At 36.6% G+C, this 21,180-nt stretch overlaps 1 protein-coding gene across 1 annotated transcript; it reads left to right on the top strand.

Moving 5' to 3' along the window:
* Positions 1-36: 36 nt before the first annotated feature.
* LOC116505403 (centromere protein Q-like) lies at positions 37-18,252 on the top strand. Its single transcript, XM_032212622.1, has 8 exons — positions 37-118; positions 4,415-4,476; positions 5,992-6,112; positions 6,945-7,013; positions 11,742-11,871; positions 15,290-15,409; positions 16,304-16,381; positions 16,504-18,252. The coding sequence occupies exons 2-8, from the start codon at positions 4,443-4,445 to the stop codon at positions 16,645-16,647; spliced, it is 696 nt and encodes a 231-aa protein (XP_032068513.1). The 5' UTR covers positions 37-118; positions 4,415-4,442; the 3' UTR covers positions 16,648-18,252.
* Positions 18,253-21,180: the final 2,928 nt, after the last annotated feature.

The following is a 21,180-nucleotide window of genomic DNA, read 5'->3' as shown; positions in this document are numbered from 1 at the left end:
ATTGCCCTTCCTTAACGCATGCGCACTAATACTTGCGGGGGAAACCATGAGCGCCCGCAATTTTTGAATTCGCACGAACGGCCGATCTGGAGAGGGAGTAACCGTAGAAATAAAAACGGTGAGTTCTACAATGGGTGGGTAGCCTGCATTGTGACAAAACTGGCATTTCAGTAGGGAGTTCGGGAAGAAGAGCGCAGGCTTTCAGCTGCCGCGGATTACTTTTGTAGGATAAATTGCAATGTACGGTAACTCCCGTGCGGCGTTTGAAAAGCGAATGGGTTTATTGGGGCATTGAAATATCGATGCTGGCATTAGGTAGAATAGCCTTATAGCCTAGTGGCGTTTTCAGCCGGGGAAACCGTATTCAAAGGACAGGTTTAAGTAGCGGTGCACTTCGCCAACTCTAGGCGACTTACAATAAGTAAAAACAATAGAATAAAGCATTAAAATATTACAATAACAAATATTGACATTAAAATTAACTTTAAAATTGACAAAGATGGCGAGAAAGACTGCCAGCTGCCGAACCTCACCAGGTTCAAGGTTGATTCAGCCTTTCATCCTTCAGAGATGGGTAAAATGACTTAGATTGTTGGGAGCAATATGCTGACTCTGTAAACCGCTTAGGCAGAGCTGCAAAGCGCCGTGAAGCAGTATGTGAATCTAAATACTTTTTTCTGGCTCTTCTCACTGAAGCTGTTCTCACATAAAAATGTGATTTTGAAGGCTGGAAGAGATTTGATTAGTTGTGCAAGTTTCCTAGTTAAAAAGCTGATGCAAAAGTATTGCCTGCATCCTGAGGATATAAACTGCAGGTGATATTATCTTTGATCATCAATCTTGCACAATCTGGTATTAAAAAAATTCCCAACTGATATATTGAATAGATGTTTAGAAAAAATAGAAATCAGCTGTAATGGTTTTGCTCAATGCAGAAAATGTCTGTAAATTACTTAGGGTTGTAAAGCACTATGAAGTGATACATAAATCTAAATGCTTTTGCTATTAGCCACCTCCAGCAGCTCAATGGGGGGGGGGGGGATTGGCAAGCCCTTTCAGAATGTTGCCAAAGATAACCTGTTTACAAGGCTGCATAAGGCTCCAGTTTCTGGACCCCCAAAATGGCACCGAGGATCCTACTCCCCACTCCCCATTAATATCATTGGCAGTAACCAAGACAGGGAAATGAAATGCAAAACGTGCAGCCTAGGATAATTCTTGCTTCAATTTAGGGGCATTTGGCAGCAGAGATTCTACTGGAAATTGTTATAAGTAGACTTCTGCGACCTTCTGACAAACAGAGTCAAACCAGATTCACTTAGCAAGCCTGTTACTAAACTGCAGTGATTCATTTAACAACTGTGGCAAGAAAGGTCGTAAAATGAGGCAAAATTCACTTAACAACTATTTCACTTTTTTATGTCATCTTTTTATATATGACTTAATAATACCTGCCTATTCTTTTTTTGCTGATATAGCTGCATGACTTTATTATGTTGATTTTTATTTAAAGGACTAGAATTTCATTCTAAGACCCAGTCCTATATGTGTTTACTCAGAAGAAATTGCCATTGATTTCAGCAAGATCAAATGAACAGGTGTAAAATTGTTGTTAAAATTCCGCTTATACAATAATACCATTTTCTGAGCCTAACGTGTATTGGAAATATACAAGTATATTTTCAATATACAACAAATATATGCAAAGTGTTCTTTTCTTTTTTTTCTTTTTTGCATAAATAAGACCATTGGAAAAGCACTAGGCATTGTTTATAATTACCGTATGTATTATTGAAGTAGATTGGCCACTAGGAGGTATAGAAGCTCTACAGTGAACATGCTGAATAGTTATTATATAAAGGGCTCAGTACTTTTGAAGTGTTGGTGAAAAGAATAGTGCTGTAGCTGTGTGTGTGTGTGTGTGTGTGTGTGTAGTATTTGTGCCCAAATGTAACAAAGGCAACAGTAAAATATTGGGCTTTCTGTCTGGATGGTCTCTTGTGCCGAGCTGATGGACAGAGAATGGAAGCAGTTAGCTTCCTCCCATAATTGGGGCATACCAGGGGTTGTGACTTTATGTGTGTGTGTGTGTGTGTGTGTTTTATTTGTGCTGATAAATAAATAAAGGGAGACTAGTATAGATCTATTTCAAGCTATTTAGCTCTCATCAGCTAGCCATACCCTTACTGGGATTCGAACCTGTGCTGTATTGCATCTTAGGCAAACGTCTTAGCCATTATGCCACAGGTCTCTTCCTTATGAGCTAAAGCCAGGGAAGAAGGTATATATTTAGTGTCACAACCCCTGGTAAGCCCCAATTATGGGAGGAAGCTAACTGCTTCCATCATCTGTCAATCGGCTCGTCACAAGAGTCCATCACGACAGAAACCCAATATTTTTACTGTTACCTTTGTTATATTTGTGTTTTTTATTTGTGCTGATAAATAAATAAAGGGAGACTAGTATAGATCTATTTCAAGCTATTTAGCTCTCATCAGCTAGCCATACCCTTACTGGGATTCGAACCTGTGCTGTATTGCATCTTAGGCAAACGTCTTAGCCATTATGCTAAGTTGTGACACTAAATATATACCTTCTTCCCTGGCTTCAGCTGATAAGGAAGAGACCTGTGGCATAATTGTGACGAGCCGATTGACAGATGATGGAAGCAGTTAGCTTCCTCCCATAATTGGGGCTTATCAGGGGGTGTGACACTATACACACACACACACACACACACATTTTCTGTCCCGACCTTTTATTTATTTAATTATATTGTAAAGCAAACATTGCAGAGGCTAAGCAACCAGTTGTAAGATGAAGTACCTATAAGTATCTATTTTTATATAGTTGACTGAGCTATTGAAATCTTTATTGGACATAATGTAGTAAAACAAAAGCTGAAGGCATTGCATGAATATGAACTTTATATAGGGATTTCAGTTTTGATTACTGGTCTATATAAACAAAAATATAGCAAGACATGTTGCTATATGTCATCACATGCTCTTTTGCAATGAATTAACCTCAACATTTAATGAGTCCTTTGTACTAAATGTCCAGAAAAAATAATGAAAAAATTGTATTGTATTCCAGAAAATTATATGTTGCTGAGCAGTATCAAAAGATGAGAGTAAGATGTATCAGCAACTATCATAGAAATATGTCCTAATATAAAGTAAATGCTGTTGATCATTATTGGGGCTTTACAATGATTTTGCAGTGTATTGTCACAAAAGAAGCATGCACTTGGTCATTTGAGGCACATGCATTTCCCAAATGGTCAGCACAGCTTCTAGGATTTTTCAAATGAAGAATTGTTTTACTTTGCTGAAAAAGTTATCTGTGTTGGGTTCAGCATGTGCATATAAGTGATATGGGAAAGACTGGAAACAGCTGGAGCAAATCTTTCAGAGGACATGGTTGTTTGGGGGAGGATGCTTTTCTTGTACTGCATGGTTTGAAAAGTGCCCTTCAGATCCTTTGCACAGCTCTAATAATAATTTATGGTACTGCATAATTCTAAGTTTATCTAGTTAGAAGTATACCACAGTGAAATTATATGGCATTCAGGGAAATAAAATAAAATTCTATGGGTAAAGATGGTATTTGGTAAAGATAGGATTAGAGAGAACAAACGTTTTTAGACCCAGTATGAGAATGATGAGTGCAATGATTATCTTAGAAATAAGACATTGTGGAAAGTTATCACCCAGCCCTCTCCTAGAAAAATGAAATATCCTAGGAAATATTGAAATGGCAGATAATATTGGCCCTTTACCCAACTCACCACATGGCATCTGAGAACTCAACCAAACCTGGATTCAAAATACAGCCTAGAGAGTTGCCCCTGCATGGCCCCATGGAAGTCTGACAACCAATCAGAATACAAGCTCAAGACCAAAGGACAGAGAAGGCATAAAACCAGGAACTCAGCATCTCAGGCCTTCCTTCTCTTTTTCTCCACCAACATTGAAGCATGTGATCACCTTTTCTGTTCAGGACTCAAGCCATGTGGTCCTGTCCACCATTAAACCATCTTTCCAAGCAGCCTCCATGTCTCCAGTGTCTTTTTCCCCACTTGGAACCGAACCCAGAAGGACATTTCTTTCAACAACATAAAATTCAAACATTTCATAAATACAACAGAACATGCTACCTATTTATAAAGGAAATTTATAAAGAATGGCAGAAGAAAGCTTCAGACAGAAGAAAGCCCTGCTATTTGGTAGGACTTCATTCCAATGGGTATACACAGGATTGATAAAGAGCAAGATTGAGTGGGCATATTAAAATACATTAAAAGATTACCATAAGCTATCATGCAGGTTGATAAGCCAAGTTGTATAGAGCATACATTTTTTTAAAAAACTGTTGCCTGTTTTTAAAATATAAATGTCGTGTTTTTGGATAGAAAGAAATACTGCTTGCTAGCTTGGAAAATGGAAGAGGAAGAGGAAACAATGTTTCTTGACGGTATTATTTTACATTTCTTATCTATAAGAACCCTGAAAATGAATATCTAAGACATATTAGTATTTATAATGCGGTTGTTTTGATTTATTCTTGTCTCTTGACTGTCTTTACCCTGTCCCACAGAATTTGGGACAAAACTGGGGCAGTGATCGACAAAAGAAAATATTTGCCAGGTTGATTTACAGACATTTCTAAAAATCTGTTTTCATTCTGTCTTTATGGGGTACTGAGTGTAGACTAATGAGGAAAAAAATGAATTTCAAAAATGGTAGAATCAGGCTGCAGCATAGCAATATTGACAATAGTGAAGGGTCTGAATACTTTTTGAATGCACTGTATACATAGGTTGGACAATAAGAAGAAAATTCTCATACAAATACATTGTTATTTTAAAATCTCAGGGTCCTTTACATCAAATAACTAACTATATGAATTGAAAATAAGTAATCATACATAGCAAAATAAATTCAAAGTATGTCTCAAACTTCAAAGCAAATGATAGAAGATAATGTTAATTCTGTAAAAAAATATTTGACAGAACAAGTTAAACTAACAAAACCAAAGAGTCTTGTGTTGTTTTTATTCTTGGGAGACTTAAACTTAACCTTTCAAACACATTAGGTAGTGTGCTCCCTTTCCTTGGTAATCCACAAAAGCTTTATGGAAATTTTTATTAATAGTGCATACATTTTTGAAGCTTTTTCTTTTGTCACCCTATCAGAAATATAACTGAACACCTGATATAGTTATAAAACTATTATTGGAGCAAAAACCTATATAACAGTAATTCTCCATGTAGAAAATAATTTCAGTGCTGCTATCCAGCACTCCCTTCATTTATCAAGTTTTAAATGACAAATAGTTATTGAATTGCATGGTCTCACTCAACATTGAAATAAAATCTATATTTATTTTGTAATATCTGTTATAAAATAAGATCTCGAGGATTTCTACAAGAATGTATCATGATTTTCTGGTACAGACATCATGTAACTGCAGCTGACAAGTAGACACGTGAGCTGTCATTCAGCTCCACCGCACATGCATGCATGCCCCCCACCAGCCAACTGGTTGTTGAGTCTGCTGTGCATCCATGGAGTGCATGCGGGGGGGGGGGTGGTTCTGCTACGCATGCATGGGGAGTAGGGCACATGCATGAGAGCCGTGTGTGCATTGCATTTTGGGGGTTGGACACACGTTTTGGGCACTTGTTTCAGAAAAGGCTAGCTACCACTGTTCTATACTTTTTGTTGGTTGTTTCCTTAGGATTGTACTGCAAAAACGCTGATATAAAAATCTAACCAAATCCTAATATTTTGAGAACCAGTTCAGGATTTAGCCACATTGGTTTAAATTTATTTGTTGTAATTTCCCTAGTGTTTATAAAGGAAATCTTTTACTGAGAAAATACTGCAACATCTCACTTGAATTATATAACACTAAGTATTATAACACTAAGCATAGCAGTCTAACCAGATTTAGGTGAAAGTCTTCCAGCATTCTTACTTTTTGCAGTTGAAACAGAATCTCCGGAAACAAAATTCAAGATAGTATCTTCAAAACAAAAGGTGAAATGCCAACGACTTCCAAAGAACATTAAAAAGAGTCTAGAATCCAAGATCCATTGGACAATAATGTAAGTACTCATTATCTCCTCCCTTTAAGGATTAATAAATCCAGTTGTCATTAATAATATCTTCTAAGTAAAAGAACTTAGGAAATTTTTAAAAAGATATTGATTTGATTATAGCAATAGGAGTTAGACTTATATACCGCTTCATAGGGCTTTCAGCCCTCTCTAAGCGGTTTACAGAGTGAGCATATTGCCCCCAACAACAATCCGGGTCCTCATTTTACCCACCTCGGAAGGATGGAAGGCTGAGTCAACCCTGAGCCGGTGAGATTTGAACCGCCAAACTGCAAATAACAGTCAGCTGAAGTGGCCGGCAGTACTGCACTCTAACCACTGCGCCACCTCGGCTGGATTTTTGCAATTTTGAATGATTTCTTTAATTGCACAATAATTTTGATTGCACTGATTTCACCTAAATGGACACCTCTGAAATGCAGTTCTGGTATTTGCTGGATTTTTGGCAAAAACAAATGATGTCTTCACTTGCACAGTAGTTTCAGTTGCACAGAGTGCATGTAAACACACATCTGGAATAAAAAGGAATTAGTATTGATTGCTAGCTGAATGCTGGCACAATGGTTTCGGTTGCACTTCTAATTACATGTAAACAAATACATCTGGTGTTACATAACATCAACACATATAAATGCTAACAATTATACAGGAAATTTTCAAAAGCAGAAAGCAAGACAAATCAATCCTGTTTATACTGAGAATATCTTGGTGTGCAAATGATTTTGTGTCTGCTATTAACACTTTTTCCAGGCAAAGACATAAAAGCATCACATAATGTGCATATGGGTAAAAAATGTTAATATATTATCTGTCTTTACAGAGCTATTCTCTATGAAATTACACAAGATTACAATGAAACTGAAAAGCACTTGAATATCCTCAAGGAAAGGTAAAGAAAACACTTAAACAATAACAGCCCAAAACTCCTGCCAATGTTCATCCAATGTTAGGATAATATAAATGCTTTGAATTCAATAGGTTTTATCCTCAAAAAAGATTTAAAATAAGTTGTCTGCAGTTAGCAGTGTAATACAGGTATTCCTTGAGTTACGACAGTTCATTTAGTGATGGTTTGAAATTATGCTACCCCCCTCCCAAAAAAAGTACTTACGACCCAGTTCTGAAGTTATGTATGTTGCAGTACCACAGCAGCCATTCATCCTTCGACTGACCGCATTGACCCTGTAACATGCACCCTGCCTACGCCCCCCCCCCCCCATTCCACTCCCACTGGATCTGCTTTGCTAGCCCCCCTCCCCGGATTCCACTTGCTCCTCCTCACGTGTTTCTAATCGCTTGCTTACCTTTCGAAGAGCTCTAGAGCAGGCTAACTCATGTGACAGAAAAATGACCACCTTTTACTCTGATACTGGTGAAGCTGTAAGAATGTGAGATCTAAGGAAAACAGCTTCATCAGCTTCTGACTAAAAAAACTTGGGTTTTCTGCCACAAAGCTAGCGTCCCTGCAAACCTTGTTTGGTCCCAGCCTGGGCAGTGCCGCAGCAGCCTTCTGCTTGTGACTGGGTGGCTAGTTTGAATCAGCTTCAGGGATTGTTGCATGAAGGCAGCGGCAACTAATCAATGCAGAGCTTGTTTCCTTTGTCTCAGGCTGAACTGCAATCTCTGTCTCTTACTCAGATGGTGGTAAAGCTGTTTCCTTAGATTTCACCTATGCAGACGCAGCTGGGCAGGATTCAGGGGGGCGAAGCAACTATGGGGACCCCAAGGGATCATGAGATATCTCAGTGGATGTGGGGGGAGGCTTTGGGTAGTTGGAAGCAGGTGGCCTGTTCCAGCTCTAGGTCCCCCCATGGTCTTTCCCAGCCTGAGATACCTCATGTGCACTTAACAACCTGTGCATTAGATTAATGAATGCATTAGGGAAACCAGGGAGTCCCAGATAAGGAACATGGGATAGGTCCTGGGAGGCCGTGTAAGAACATGCATGAATGGGGGAGGGCTTGGAAGGCTAGATGCAACACCCAAGTTTTGGGAGCAAGTTGTAGCAGTGCAGAAAGGTTGGAGAGTAGATTGATGACGTCATTTTCCTCATTGACATTACATTCCCGTCATTTTCCTCATTGACATTACTTGTGAGAAGCCAGCAGGAAGGATTGTAAATCTCCATAATGTGACCATGAGGTGTGGGTTGCATGTCATAAATGTAAGTTGGTTGCCAAGTGCCTGAATCTCAATCACCATATGGGAGCTATGACATCTGGAACATTGCAGATTAGCTATAAGTATAACTAGGAAGTTCTAAGTTCAGGGTCATCACAATTTTAAACAGTCACTGAACAAGTGGTCAGTAGGTGAGGACTACCTATATACATCAAGTAATAGTACAAATAGGGGTTTCTTTTCTTACATCATTAATAGCCAAGTAATAGCAATCAAATTGAAATGGTGTTTCTGAAATTCCTCTGAATTCTAAATATGCTCAAGAAAGCCTGCACATAAAACAGAGGATAATTAGGACTTCACATGTTATTTACACCAGTGGTAGTCAATCTGGTCCCTACCACCCACTAGTGGGTGTTCCAGCTTTCATGGTGGGTGGTGGGGGTTTGCTGTAACTCTTCTTTGTAAATTTTATAAAGTTACTTCCCTACTTTATAAATCACCATTACTGTGGAACCTGTGGACAGTCAGAAAATTTTACTACTAACAGAGATACAAAAGTGGGCAGTAGGTATAAAAAGGTTGACTACCCCTGATTTACACAGTGCTTCTTAATGTACCCTGAAACTATTAGTTATTTTTGGAGCAACTATGCCACATATTGGGTCAAGTTTAGCTTGTCACTGACTGTCTGGTATTAGATTTTTTATAAATTATTTCTTAATGTTTTTCCATGTTTATAGGAAAAATCATTAGAATATCATTGGTTCCTGAATTTTAATATTTCTGCCTATAACATCTAGAATCAGAATTATTGCCAATTAGAACCTAATAAAACACATTCAGCTTATTAAAAGATGAAAAGATAAAGAGAAGTAACATATTTATTTCAATTGGTATGTTAGTGCATATGTTGAAATGTTGAACGTTCTAGTATGCAGCTATTCTCTTAAGCGTTTCCACTCTCTTAAGCAGGTGTAGGAAAATAAGGTATAAAGGTAGTCTCAACTTATGACCAGAATTTCTATTGCTAAGCAAGGTGGTTGTTTAGTGAGTCATGCCAGATTTTACAAAAAATTTTTTGCCACAATTAACCGAATCACTGCAGTTTCTAAATGAATCATGGTCATTAAACAAATCCAGCTTCCCCTATTGAGTTTGTTTGTTTGAAGCTAGGTGGGAAGGTTGCAAGTGATCTGGAATGCTGCAACCATTTGTGCTGGTTGCCAAGTGCCTGAATTTTGATCATGTTACTAGGGGTACTTATAAGTGTGAGGTTGTAAGTGTGAGGATTCGTAAGTCACTTTTTTCAATGTTGTAACTTCAGACAGGTGCTAAACAAATGGTTATAAGATAAGAATTATTGTATTTTTCCGAGTATAAGACACAACTTTTTCTCCCCCAAAAGAGGGTGAAAATCTGGGTGCGTCTTATACACTGAATACAACATTTTTGGCCTCTTGAAAATGCACCCCACACATCCTGTTTTTCACAAAAATTGATGCACAGACGGTTTGAGAGGCCTGCAAAGTGGGTCTGGGGGCTGGGAAGGGCAAAAAAGAGTGAAAAAAGAGCCAGTTTTTTTACAAAAACAGGGCTGTTTTTGCCCACCCTAGCCCCCAGTAGCACTCTAAAGGCCTCCCACACACTCTGCATGCCCTGTTTTTGTGAAAAACTGGCCAGTTTTTGCTTGTTTTTTGCCCTCCCCAGCCCTCAGGAGCACTCTAAAGGCCTCCCACATCCTCTGCACACACCATTTTTGCAAAAAACATTCCCAGTTTCGCCTTCCCAAACCCCCGCGTGTCGCATTTTTGCCTTCCCTGGCCCCCAGGAGCACTTTGCAGGCATCTCAAACTCTCTGCATGACCCTTTTCCACAAAAAACGGTGTGTGCAGAGGGTTTGGGAGGCCTGCAGAGTGCTTCTGGGGGCTGGGGAGCACAAAACCTTTTTTTAAAAAAATTACCTCTTTAAAATCGTGGTGTGTCGTATACTCCAGTGTGTCTTTTAGCCTGAAAAATACAGTAGCTGCACCAATAACCATAAACTATAAACCTGGCTAGGTAACTAATGGTATATGTGAATGACCTTGGGTGATTCACAAGGTGAAGAGCCACAGCCAGGGGAACAGTTGAATAAGAGGCATAGTAAACATTTCAAAAGGAACCATTCCTATTTTCGTGAGCTGTATAGGAGAAAAATACTTTGAAACGTACAAGGTTCTTTTAAAATAACCTTACAATAAAGAAAAATGAATTCATCTGGACATGTTTCCAATCTGAATTACTTTGTAAACCTGATAGTAACTTTTAAGCATATGTTAGAAAGAATTTGTAATATTATAAGCTGCCCCAAAACACTTTTTATGAGAATGGTGGATATTTAAATTTGCCAAATTACAAAGTTTTCTGAATTTTATGCAAATTGCTTCAGCAGGATAAATAACTTTTTCTATTTCTATATAATACAATATGTATTAAGGGACCTACCCCACCATCTCTTTGATATTCTTCTGTGATTGCCAATATGTGTGACTTTACTTTTTTTTAAAAAAAATCAATTTCTTTCATTAAATAATAATATATTGAATTGCACAATACCATTCTTAATTATAAGAAAATTCTAATCCTTGCATGGTCCATATAGGCATTTTCAGGGGGAAATGGCATATATTAGCTTAAGCCATAGTGTTTTCCCTTAGTTTTACTTTAAGTAGATGTTTGAACTAAATAACTGTGGTCTGTAATTTAGGATTATTTGCTTTAACCCAGTAGAATACAGCTTTATCACTAAGGCAAAGGCCTACGTTATATGTTGACTTCAAACATTTATGTGTGCATACTGTCACTATCCAGATAAAGACATGTTGCACTAATTGATATATAGATAGCCCTTGACTTACAACTATAATTCAGGATGGTAATTATGATTATAAGTTGTGATGGTCATAAATCAGATCATCATATGACTGACCCAGTTTTTCCAGCAGTTATTAGATTGAACACCATGGCAGTTAAGCAAACTCATTGTTTGCTATGGGTGATTTTTGCTGGAAACTGGAAGGAAACAGTTTTTGGTAAAAAAAAAAAAAAAAGTAAATTGCAGTTACATGACTGAGGCCACAAATGGGGCTAGTTGCTGAACACCCAAAATGTGGTCACATATCTGAGGGGGTGTCAAATTCTTGTTGCGGGGGGGCTGTTGTAACTTAAGCAATTGATCATACTCAGTTTTGGACTTGACAGTTTTCTCTATGGGCCAAGTGCTTTACATTTCTTTTGTTGACGTCAAAGATCAGAGATGGTGGGAAGCAAATATATTACAAATTGAAGAACTTCATTGATCTTCAACAGGGAGACATTTTTAGCACAGTAATTTTAGTGCTAGTATCAAGTTATCTCATTTGGTTTGATATTTTCATTGCATGATTTCATATATTACAGATAACCATGATAGTATTAACATAAAGTGATAATATTGTTTAACAATTTACTGAAGGCTTCTGAAATGTATTGCAACTTTGGAAGTTCCTGTGGATGAGCTGAATTATCTGAGCAATGTACAAAAGGTTCTAAAAGAAGAAAACAAAAAGTATATTTTAATGGAAGAAGGATTGCAGCATCTGGAGGTAAATAAGGAAGAGAAGATGGATTTTAAGAATTTATATAACACATTGTGTGAGTAAATAGTTAATATGATATCCTAAACAATGTTCCACAAATGAGATTTTCCCATAGCTGTGTTATACAAAATCAATGAACAGTCTTGCCTGACTTTATTATTTCCATTCATATATTATTATTACTACTCCAAGCATCTGTAACATGTCATAATAAATTATTAATCTTCCATACATTGCAAAATGTTGTTGATACTTATAAAAAGGAATATCACATCATTACTGTTCTTTCCTTTTAAATCTTTTTTATTTTGCTTTAAGGTGAGTTATGAACTTTAAAAATCAGTTGGTCGTCAAAGGTGCAGAGAGCCACTATGATTTGAAACACTGAGTGGTGGATTTTGATTGATGGTTCCTTCTGAATAAACTGCAGAAATTGAAAAGTTTTCTCAGTTGGCTTGAGAGTTGAGCTTCCAGAGTTCTAGAATTCCATCTGTGCTCTTAATTCAGTGGCACCAACATGGACATTAAGGTTCACCTTCCCCATCTCTTAATCATTTTGGGGAATAATTAATGTACAGATGAAGAGATTTCCTCTTCCAAACAAAAACAAGAGAGACTTTGCTTTAAAAAATTTGCAAAAGGGTTATTAATTAAATTACCGAGCAATATTATTGAAATATGTTTACAAATTGTTTACAACAATTTTAGCTGAAAGACTGAAAATAATTTTACAAGATTTATTCATGGTTTTTGATAAAAGACCTTTGAAGGATGATGTTAGAACTAAGTTTGATATTTGGAATAACATAATGAAAAACAAGCCACATTGATCTTTTTTGATGGAGAAAAGGCTTTTGACAATATGCATTTGGCTTTTCTTAAATATTTAGAACTCATGAATTTTGGACAAAATTTTATAAAATGTGTGAAATTGATTTTACTTCACTGAAGGCACAAATAGATATTAATGGAGATTTAACTAAATCATGCGAGCCACTATAAGCAACAGTAAAATGAAATTAAGAAAAGATTTGATGATAGAAGGATATACTTATCAATGTTTTTTTTATATCAGAAAAGTTTAAAATGCATAAAAGGTTTTATGACTTTGAATGATGTAAGACTAATTTTGAATCAGAACTATGTAGTAACAATGAACGTGTTATTGCTAAAATGTATGAACTTCTGTTGAAATGTGAAACAGAAGAACAAGTGAAATGTACAGTATGTTAAAACAGGTTAAAAATTTTTTGATTACAATATATAAATGAATCAATGGGAAAAATGTAGTTGAAAAAACTGCATTTACATTATCTTCTAATCTTAAAGAGAAGGTTTATAAATGATGTATTATTGGTGCTTGTCATCAGAGAAATACTCTAGAATGTTTAACGGTACTTTAAATCTTTTTGGAAATGTGAATGACATGAAAGAACATTTTTATCATGTCCATTGGATGTGTAAAAAAGCCAAAAATGTTAACATACGAATATATTGTAATATTTTTTCTGTGCACTTTAGATAATTGATTAGCAATACATTCATTTATTTCCTCTGGGTGTTTGGATGGTCTGTAGTATACACCTATGGCAACGTCATTCTTTTTTTACATTAACCCAAATGGATTCAAGAAGAGTTTTTTCCCCCTTCATTTCTGCAGAAGTGTAGTTATCTGTTACATACAATATAAACTCACCTCCTCTTGTCAGGTCTGTTTCTTTTGAACCATTTAAATCCTCCTAGCAGTACATTCAAGTCATGGGTTTTATCTCTCCCAAGTTTCAGTAATGACAACAATGTTATATCTGGCCTCATGCACTAGGAGGTCAAGTTCACCTTGTTTGTTCCTCATACTTTGAGCATTAGTATATAGGCATCTGAGTTCTTTTTGACTGACTCTGCATTTGCTTCCTACATCACCTATTTTATATTTGAGTTTCCCTTTCTTCTCACCATGATTGAATGTCTTAAGGTTTATGCTTGGGATTAGGTTCTAAAGCTTGATCTCCCTCCTCTTCCAATTTTAGCTTTAAACTCTTTGGATAAGCCCAGTCAGATGTTTTTCAAACATGTTCTTCCTGGTTCTTGTGATGTGTAGCCCATTTCCTGCCAGAAGCCCTTCATTAAAGTAATGTAGATTGGTCTAAGAATACAAAGTTATCTAGACAGCACTATCCATTCAGCCAGTGATTTACTTCTAAATTCTCTGTGCCCTCATTGAGTTTAAATGCAGGGTTTTATTTCTTTATTCGTTTGATCTTTTGTGGTTAATGCTGAAATATTCAAGGTTGCACTGTTTCACCTGCCATGTTCCATGCTGTCTTTCCACCATTCTCAGCTGTTGCACTGTAAGTCTTTCTGCCATTCCGTTCCAACGCCTTTCTGTTCTGACACCATGCCTTCTCCCTCTTTTCTTCTGTTTCTTTAACTTGCTTAATTTTATCTTATATACATGTTAACTTTTCCTCCTTTTTCTTCATCTTCTCTACACTAAGTTTCTTGTTGCACCCAATGCCCTGCTGCTGCTGCCCTTGAAAAACATATTGTGTCATTTGCATCTCCTGCCACTGGTTGCACTTGCCAGTTGTGCCTGCATTCTTGCTCGCTGGTTGCACTCGCCAGATGCATCTGCTACCAATGCTGCTCAGTAAGCATCTTGTTGCCTAGTTGCGACTACTGTTGCACTGGTCACACTCATAGTTACGCCTGCCAGCTCAGCAGTAGATGTGGCTGCTCACTGATTGCGGCTGCTACTGCTAATTGCCTCATCACCATTGCTTTGCTTTCCTCCCATCCCCCTCCTTTTCTTCTCCTGTCCTCCTCTTCCTGTTCCTCTCTTTCTCCTTCCTTTACTTCAAATTTAACTTTGTTTGAACTTTAGTTCACCTCCTCCACCCCTTTCCCTCATGGTGGAGCATCTTCCAATTATTAATGCACATGTTTTTAAAGGCTAAAGTGTAATTAAAACCAGAGGCTTCTGTTTTGGGACTAATGGATAAGCAACTGGAAACATAGTTGATTTCATTTCCTTGAAAGACAATACCTACATTTCTAGAAGAATTTTTTAAAGCTTTTAATAAAGTTTATATAAACTTTATATAGTTCCTCCTTCTCAAAGTAGAATAGAAAACTAAATTTTGAAACCCAAGGTGCTGCATATGTGAATCCTTAAATGACTTTTTTTTATTCCAGTTTACAAATTATAACTTGTAAATTATAACTTGTAGCATAATTACAAATTATATATTAATATTTCTAATATTTATTTAACAGGAAATTTTTTCAATACATTCCATGTAATGAGAGAAGAAATATGTTATATAAACTTTATGACTTATATAAAATTTGTCTTAATTCTAACACAAATGCAGTATATCCTTACTTTAAATACATTTATTGCCATCCTCTTTCATTTTAACCATAGGAAGAAATAACCAAAGATGTCTCAACATTACATACAGTGGATGAAAAAGTGCAAATACTTCAAAAGAAAATAAAAGCATTAAAACATGAGCTGGCAACATTAGAAACAGAAGCAGATGAGGTATTTGGGAGCCAGTGCTGGATTTAGTTTTGGGCAGTAGAATTATACAAGACTTACTTTTTTCTTGACAAAGCAATTTGAGAAATGAAAATAACAGTCTCTTTTTTCCAGAAGCAGATACAGGTAGTCTTCAATTTACAAGCAGTTGTTTAGTGACTGATGTTACATCAGCCTTGGAATAGTTCTTTATGGCTCTTCAAGTTATTCCAGCCATTGTAAAATGTTGTGTATTGGCTGCTTGGCAACCAGTTCACATTTATGACTGATTGCAGCATCCCACAGTCACATGACCACAATTTGCAATACAGGTAGTCCTTGACTTACATTTAGTGACCATTCAAAGTTACAATGGCACCGAAAAGAACAACTTAGAATTGTTTTTCACATTTACGGCCATTGCAGCATCCCCATGATCACATAATCTAAATTTGGACACTTGTATTTATGATGGTTGCAGCATCTTGGGGGTCTTGTGATCACCTTTTGTTACCTTCTGACAAGCAGAAGTCAATGGGGAAGCCAGATTCACTTAACCATATTACTAACTTAACAACTTCAGTGATTCATTTAACAATTATAGCAAGATATGTAAAATGGAGCAAAATTCATGTAACAGCTGTTCTTGATTAGCAATGGAAATTTTGGACACAATTGTGGTTGTAAATCAAGGACTACCTATTTTTTTTGTTAGTTTCCTGCACCCATTTGGGAGAATGTATTCAGGTAACAGTGTGATTCACTTAATGATTGCCATTAACATGATTATAAAATTGAGTTTGGTCATGTGGGTACCTTGATTTAACATTTTTTTCCAGTCCCAATTGACTATCTTTATGGGGAAAGAATTAAACATTTGGTGTTCTATATCAACATTGTTTTCTCCGTTCTTTCCAGTTATTTCATAGAGATGCTAAACATGACCTAGGTCTTCCTGGTCTTTCAGTGGAATATTTCAAACTACCTACTCTTCAGGTGAGTAGAAATAATGGTAGTATGTTTCAAGTCGCTTGTCTTGAACGTATGCCATTGATTGAATAAAAAATATTCCATTCATTTTAATTTCATTTTGTACTGTTACACTTTCTATTTTATAGAATGAGATTTTGAAGATTGGAAACCCACACGCTCTTCTTGATGACATGAATATCATTCAGCAATCAGATGAGATGAAGAATATGATGGGATTTCTAGAACAATTATATGAAAAGGCAGACCATCGATGTACAGAAGAACAATGAAGTAGCCTATATCTTTAGTTCCTTTCGTCTTCCAAGGAAATATTTGAAAGAAATAGTTTCCCTAACATGATTTGCATTCTGCAATTCTCCAGTGACATTGTGAAAATTTTGGATGTAATTAAGAAAATATAATCTATGATTTTATTCGGGTAAAGATATCAAGAGATAGACTTTTCACTAACAAGCTAATCCCATTCTTTTGACTAACTACCATTAAGATTTGATGCAAAACTCTTCATGTTGACAAAATAAATTTTTAAAAGCCTTTGGGACTAGTATTCCACATAAGGGGTTGTAGTTTCTTTTTGAATATGCTAGTGTAATTTAGCTGCAAGGAGATCTGATGCTTGAGAAACATGTACAAATGCAGATAACAACATTTAATTACTTCATTGGCAAGCTGATTTAAGCATAAACAAGTTTTCACTAGAGACTTACGGCTCAGTTAAACTCTGAGCTAATGAGCAACAAGTTTCTGGCTCTGAAAAATCAAAGAGTAGCAGTTTATTTTTCCCCTGGAACTGGATATTTGTCATCTGCAAATTTTTGTGGATGTGGGTAAAGAATATAAGCTGCTTACTTAGGAGGCTAATGCTCCAGGATTCTTAAATATGTTTTTTTTCTTTCACTCTTTCTTTCACCTGTAGTTGCAGAGTATTATACAGCAGGTTAAGGTATCTTTCTTCACTTGGAATTGTATCTGAGAAAAAGAGAATGAGAGTCAAAACAACACTATGCTCAACCAGCATTATTATTTTTTGGGAACCTATAATACTTAAATTTCTAGATCTTAAATGGAAAAAGCAGTTGCTTCTTCCATTTTTGTCTTTAGAAATAGGTCTAGGGGGGAAAGGTGGTATTAGTTTCAAGAAAGATTAATCATGTCATTCTTTTAAACTGTTGTTGAATGAGTTGCTCACTTGGCCACCAAAGGTAAGTCTTTACTCCTTCCAGATGGTGGTGGGAGAAAATCTTTAAAATGGACTGGGCTTATTGTGTTGTTCTCTCTTTAGATATCAGGCAATATCATTAGTTGCTTCAAGTATCCCGGTTAATACTGAACATTAAGATGTCCAATCACATCTAATGAAAATGATAATTTTATTTTTATATTTAAAAAGATCAATCTTGTATATAATCAAGCAATAGACCTGCTATTGGCTGTTGCCTGTCCTTTGAAGTATAATTGGTTCTCATGGATATTGAAATTAATACTTAAAAGTAGGAGAAGCCTAAATTTGAACTATTTTAATTATAGAGTATCATTCTTCACTCAGATTACCATTGAAAGAAAATAATACCTGATTCTCCTTGGATTTAAGAACAAGATTAGGGGATAATTCTCTTTCTCAGGGTTGTATTTCTCTCTGTTAATTTTTAAGGGATATTCGCTTTTGGAAAATAAGATAAATTTCTGTAGTTATCACCTTGGCCTAGATATCCTTTTTCCTTTTTTTGAGAGAGTTGTATATATTAAAAATAAACATGCTTTTTTGATACAGCCCTAAAGAATACTGTGTTGTCAGTGAGGTAAAGAGCCAAGGTGGCACCGTGGTTAGAGTGCATTACTGCAAGCCAGCTGCAGTTTGGCAATTCAAATCTCACCGGCTCAAGGTTGTCTCAACCTTCCATCCTTCCGAGGTGGGTAAAATGAGAACCCAGATTGTTGGGGGCAATACACTGACTCTGTAAACTGCTTAGAGAGGGCTGTAAAGCACTGCGAAGCAGTATATAAGTCTAAGTGCTATTGCTATATTTTTATAATTTATTTACATGTTTCTATGAGGAAAACCTACAGTAGTCTGGTTCCCAGAGGTAAAATTTTATGTATGGTTATAAGGGACATCAGAAGTTTAAGTAAAGGAGGCATGTTTGAGAGACAGATTTTAGTTAAAATGTGTAAATAAATAAAATATTATAAATCTACATTTTCTATAATAGAATATTGTATTTTAATTTTCAGTCTGTGATATGTTTGTATTCAGCAATGATTTTATAGCTTTCTGGGATAAAGATTTAAATCACTAGTATATAGACATGTAAATTGTCAAGGACAATTTGGCTGTGGCAGCTGTCTACAAAAAACAAAATAATATTGCCGTAAACTAATAAAAAAGGTGTTTACTACCTAATAGGAAACGTTGTACTGCTTTTTAAAATGTCAATTTAGCTTAAACACAAAAGTTTTAAGTATAAAAATTTTCTATAGACATAAAATTACTTTAGATTGACCACAACAATCGTCCTATATTCCAAAATAAATGATTCTAGAAACAATTACCTATATTTCTGTAGGATACATTTTTACAGGTGTTTTATGAGTTTTTCTTTGAAGTTTCTTTTCCCTTTTCAACCACTCTATAAGAGAAATATATGTGACCCTTGTTTCTTTTCTTTGGTCCATACATCACTTCAGGATCATTCTGCTGAAATCTCAGGCACAATGAATTGTATGGGGGTTGGGGTGGCTTAAGGAATAAAATAAATTTAAGTCTCTGATACGCTTGATGTATTTACATTCATTGACATCCCTGTCTCACACTACCTCTTAAAACACTCCTATCAAAGTACCACTAACTGCAAAAAGCATCCTCATTCCTGTTATACTTTTAGATGATATAGATATAAACCATGATCCACAAAAGATTAAGTCAGGCAAATAAGATTGTGAAGAGATAGAGTTGCATACAGAAATTTTTCCCTGACAAACATATAAAAGAAAATGGGTATCAAATATCTGAAGCTGAATGTTTTAAAGGCAGAGAATTTACCTACTTTTCACAATTATGCACAATTTTGAGAATTCTACAATAATGCTTAGAACTAAGAATGACTTGATTGTATTGATTAATAGCAGTTCTTATTTAAAGTATGTCAAAACATTTTGTTGCAATAAATGCAAGAATGATTGCAGAGGTGGATATGTGTAACAAAATACACACAGAACATGTATGATTTATTCAGCCAATATTTCAAATCCCTCCTCCAAAAGTGGAGCTAGTTTCCACCCACCTGGTGACCCATCCTAGAAGGTTTATATATAATCTGAAGTGCAAGTCCCTCTTCATGTTTTGGCTGTGTTCTCCGTCTGTATAATAACGCTCTAGAGTCAACTCCAGGTATGTGAGGACAGCTCCAGCTAACTGAGAATTGGGATTATGGTCTTTGAAATGATTGTCTAGACAGATGAATGCATTAAGTATTCAGTGTTCCCTAATTTATGAGTAATTTCTTTAAATGGATAGATCTTTTTAAAAGTACCTAATTTTGAAATGCAAAATTTCCAATGATTTTCTTTTTACTACCTATAATATACATTCTGCATGCCAGCAGTATAATTTCTGTGTTTCTAGCTTGGGACTGTTTTTTACATGCACTCTTCCACTATCTCAGTTCAAAGCTGCTATATATATTTTCTTAGTATATGGCAATGATGGCACCCAAACTCCCAAAATGCAGTGCGCACAAGGCTCCCATGCACATCTGCTCCCTATGCATGTGCAGCAGAGATCTCCCGCATCCATTCACCCCACACATGCACAGCAGAGACCTGATGACCAGCTGGCCGGTGGGAGGTGCATGCTCGCCCTGGAACTGAACCAGGGCAATGACTCACATGCCCACAAAGAGAGCGCAACGTGCCACAGGTTCGCCATCATGGGTATATGGTATTGAGTTTGAAAAGCAATATAGTTTAAGACTTTTCCTGTACTATACAGGATATGGTATTTTTTCAGCAATAATGCCTGATTTTTGTTCATTGTGTATTGCTTTGGATAGCCTTTAATGAAGGAACTAATATATTCAATACATAAACTCAGAATCATACAGAATTGACTAATGAATGGAAAAAAGGACATAAAGCAATCACCTAATAAGTGCTGGTAGAAAACCAATGACGTAATGTTTACTGGGAATTAAAATGCTGATTGGCAATTACAGGTAATCCTCGACAGATCATTTAATGATCGTTCAAAGTTACAACAACCCCACAACAACAACAAAATGTATGACTGTTTCAAAGTAACAAATTCTACAGAAACCACCCAGTCATTTGCCCTTATGAATGACCAGATGGCTTCGGAATTCTTTGCAGAGATGCTGCAGCATGCCCCACCCCCATCCTGCCCTGCTGGGTCCCCAAAGGTATGGGCTTTGCCCCTCACCAGATTTCAAGTGGTCCTCTTGCATTCCTCGCACACTTATCTTCTGAAGATCTGCAGAACTCAGGAAGCTGGGGAGGAGGAGGCCACATGGGAGGATTTACACTGGCTGGAGGGAAGCAAAACCAGCAGGATTTCTTCTCAGTTGTGCTATGTGACCTGAATATCTTCAAAAGATAAGTGAATATGATTGGGTGGGGCCTGGAGGAGGCCCATAGGTCTTTAGCAAATCAAAGGGGCAGGAGGCAGATCATGGGATATCTCAGGTGGGGGAAGTCTCCCAGAGTCACCTGTGCCAACGCTAGGCTTCCCCAGTTTCCTCCATCCCTGAATCACCCCATCCTCTACCTAATGACCCATGCACTTGACC

The sequence above is a fragment of the Thamnophis elegans genome, chromosome 3 (genome assembly GCF_009769535.1).
Source record: "Thamnophis elegans isolate rThaEle1 chromosome 3, rThaEle1.pri, whole genome shotgun sequence".
Classification (NCBI taxonomy): Eukaryota; Metazoa; Chordata; class Lepidosauria; order Squamata; family Colubridae; genus Thamnophis; species Thamnophis elegans.
The sequence above is the reverse complement of the archived record's forward strand: the minus strand, read 5'-3'. Positions and strand labels throughout refer to the sequence as shown.

Bases quoted from the DNA above. Each gene is read 5' to 3' on its own strand.
- LOC116505403 (XM_032212622.1), top strand. From the start codon at position 4,443: ATGGAAGAGGAAGAGGAAACAATGTTTCTTGACG. The intron at 4,477-5,991 runs GTATTATTTTAC...TACTTTTTGCAG, and splicing joins GGAAACAATGTTTCTTGACG to TTGAAACAGAATCTCCGGAA. The intron at 15,410-16,303 runs GTATTTGGGAGC...CGTTCTTTCCAG, and splicing joins TAGAAACAGAAGCAGATGAG to TTATTTCATAGAGATGCTAA.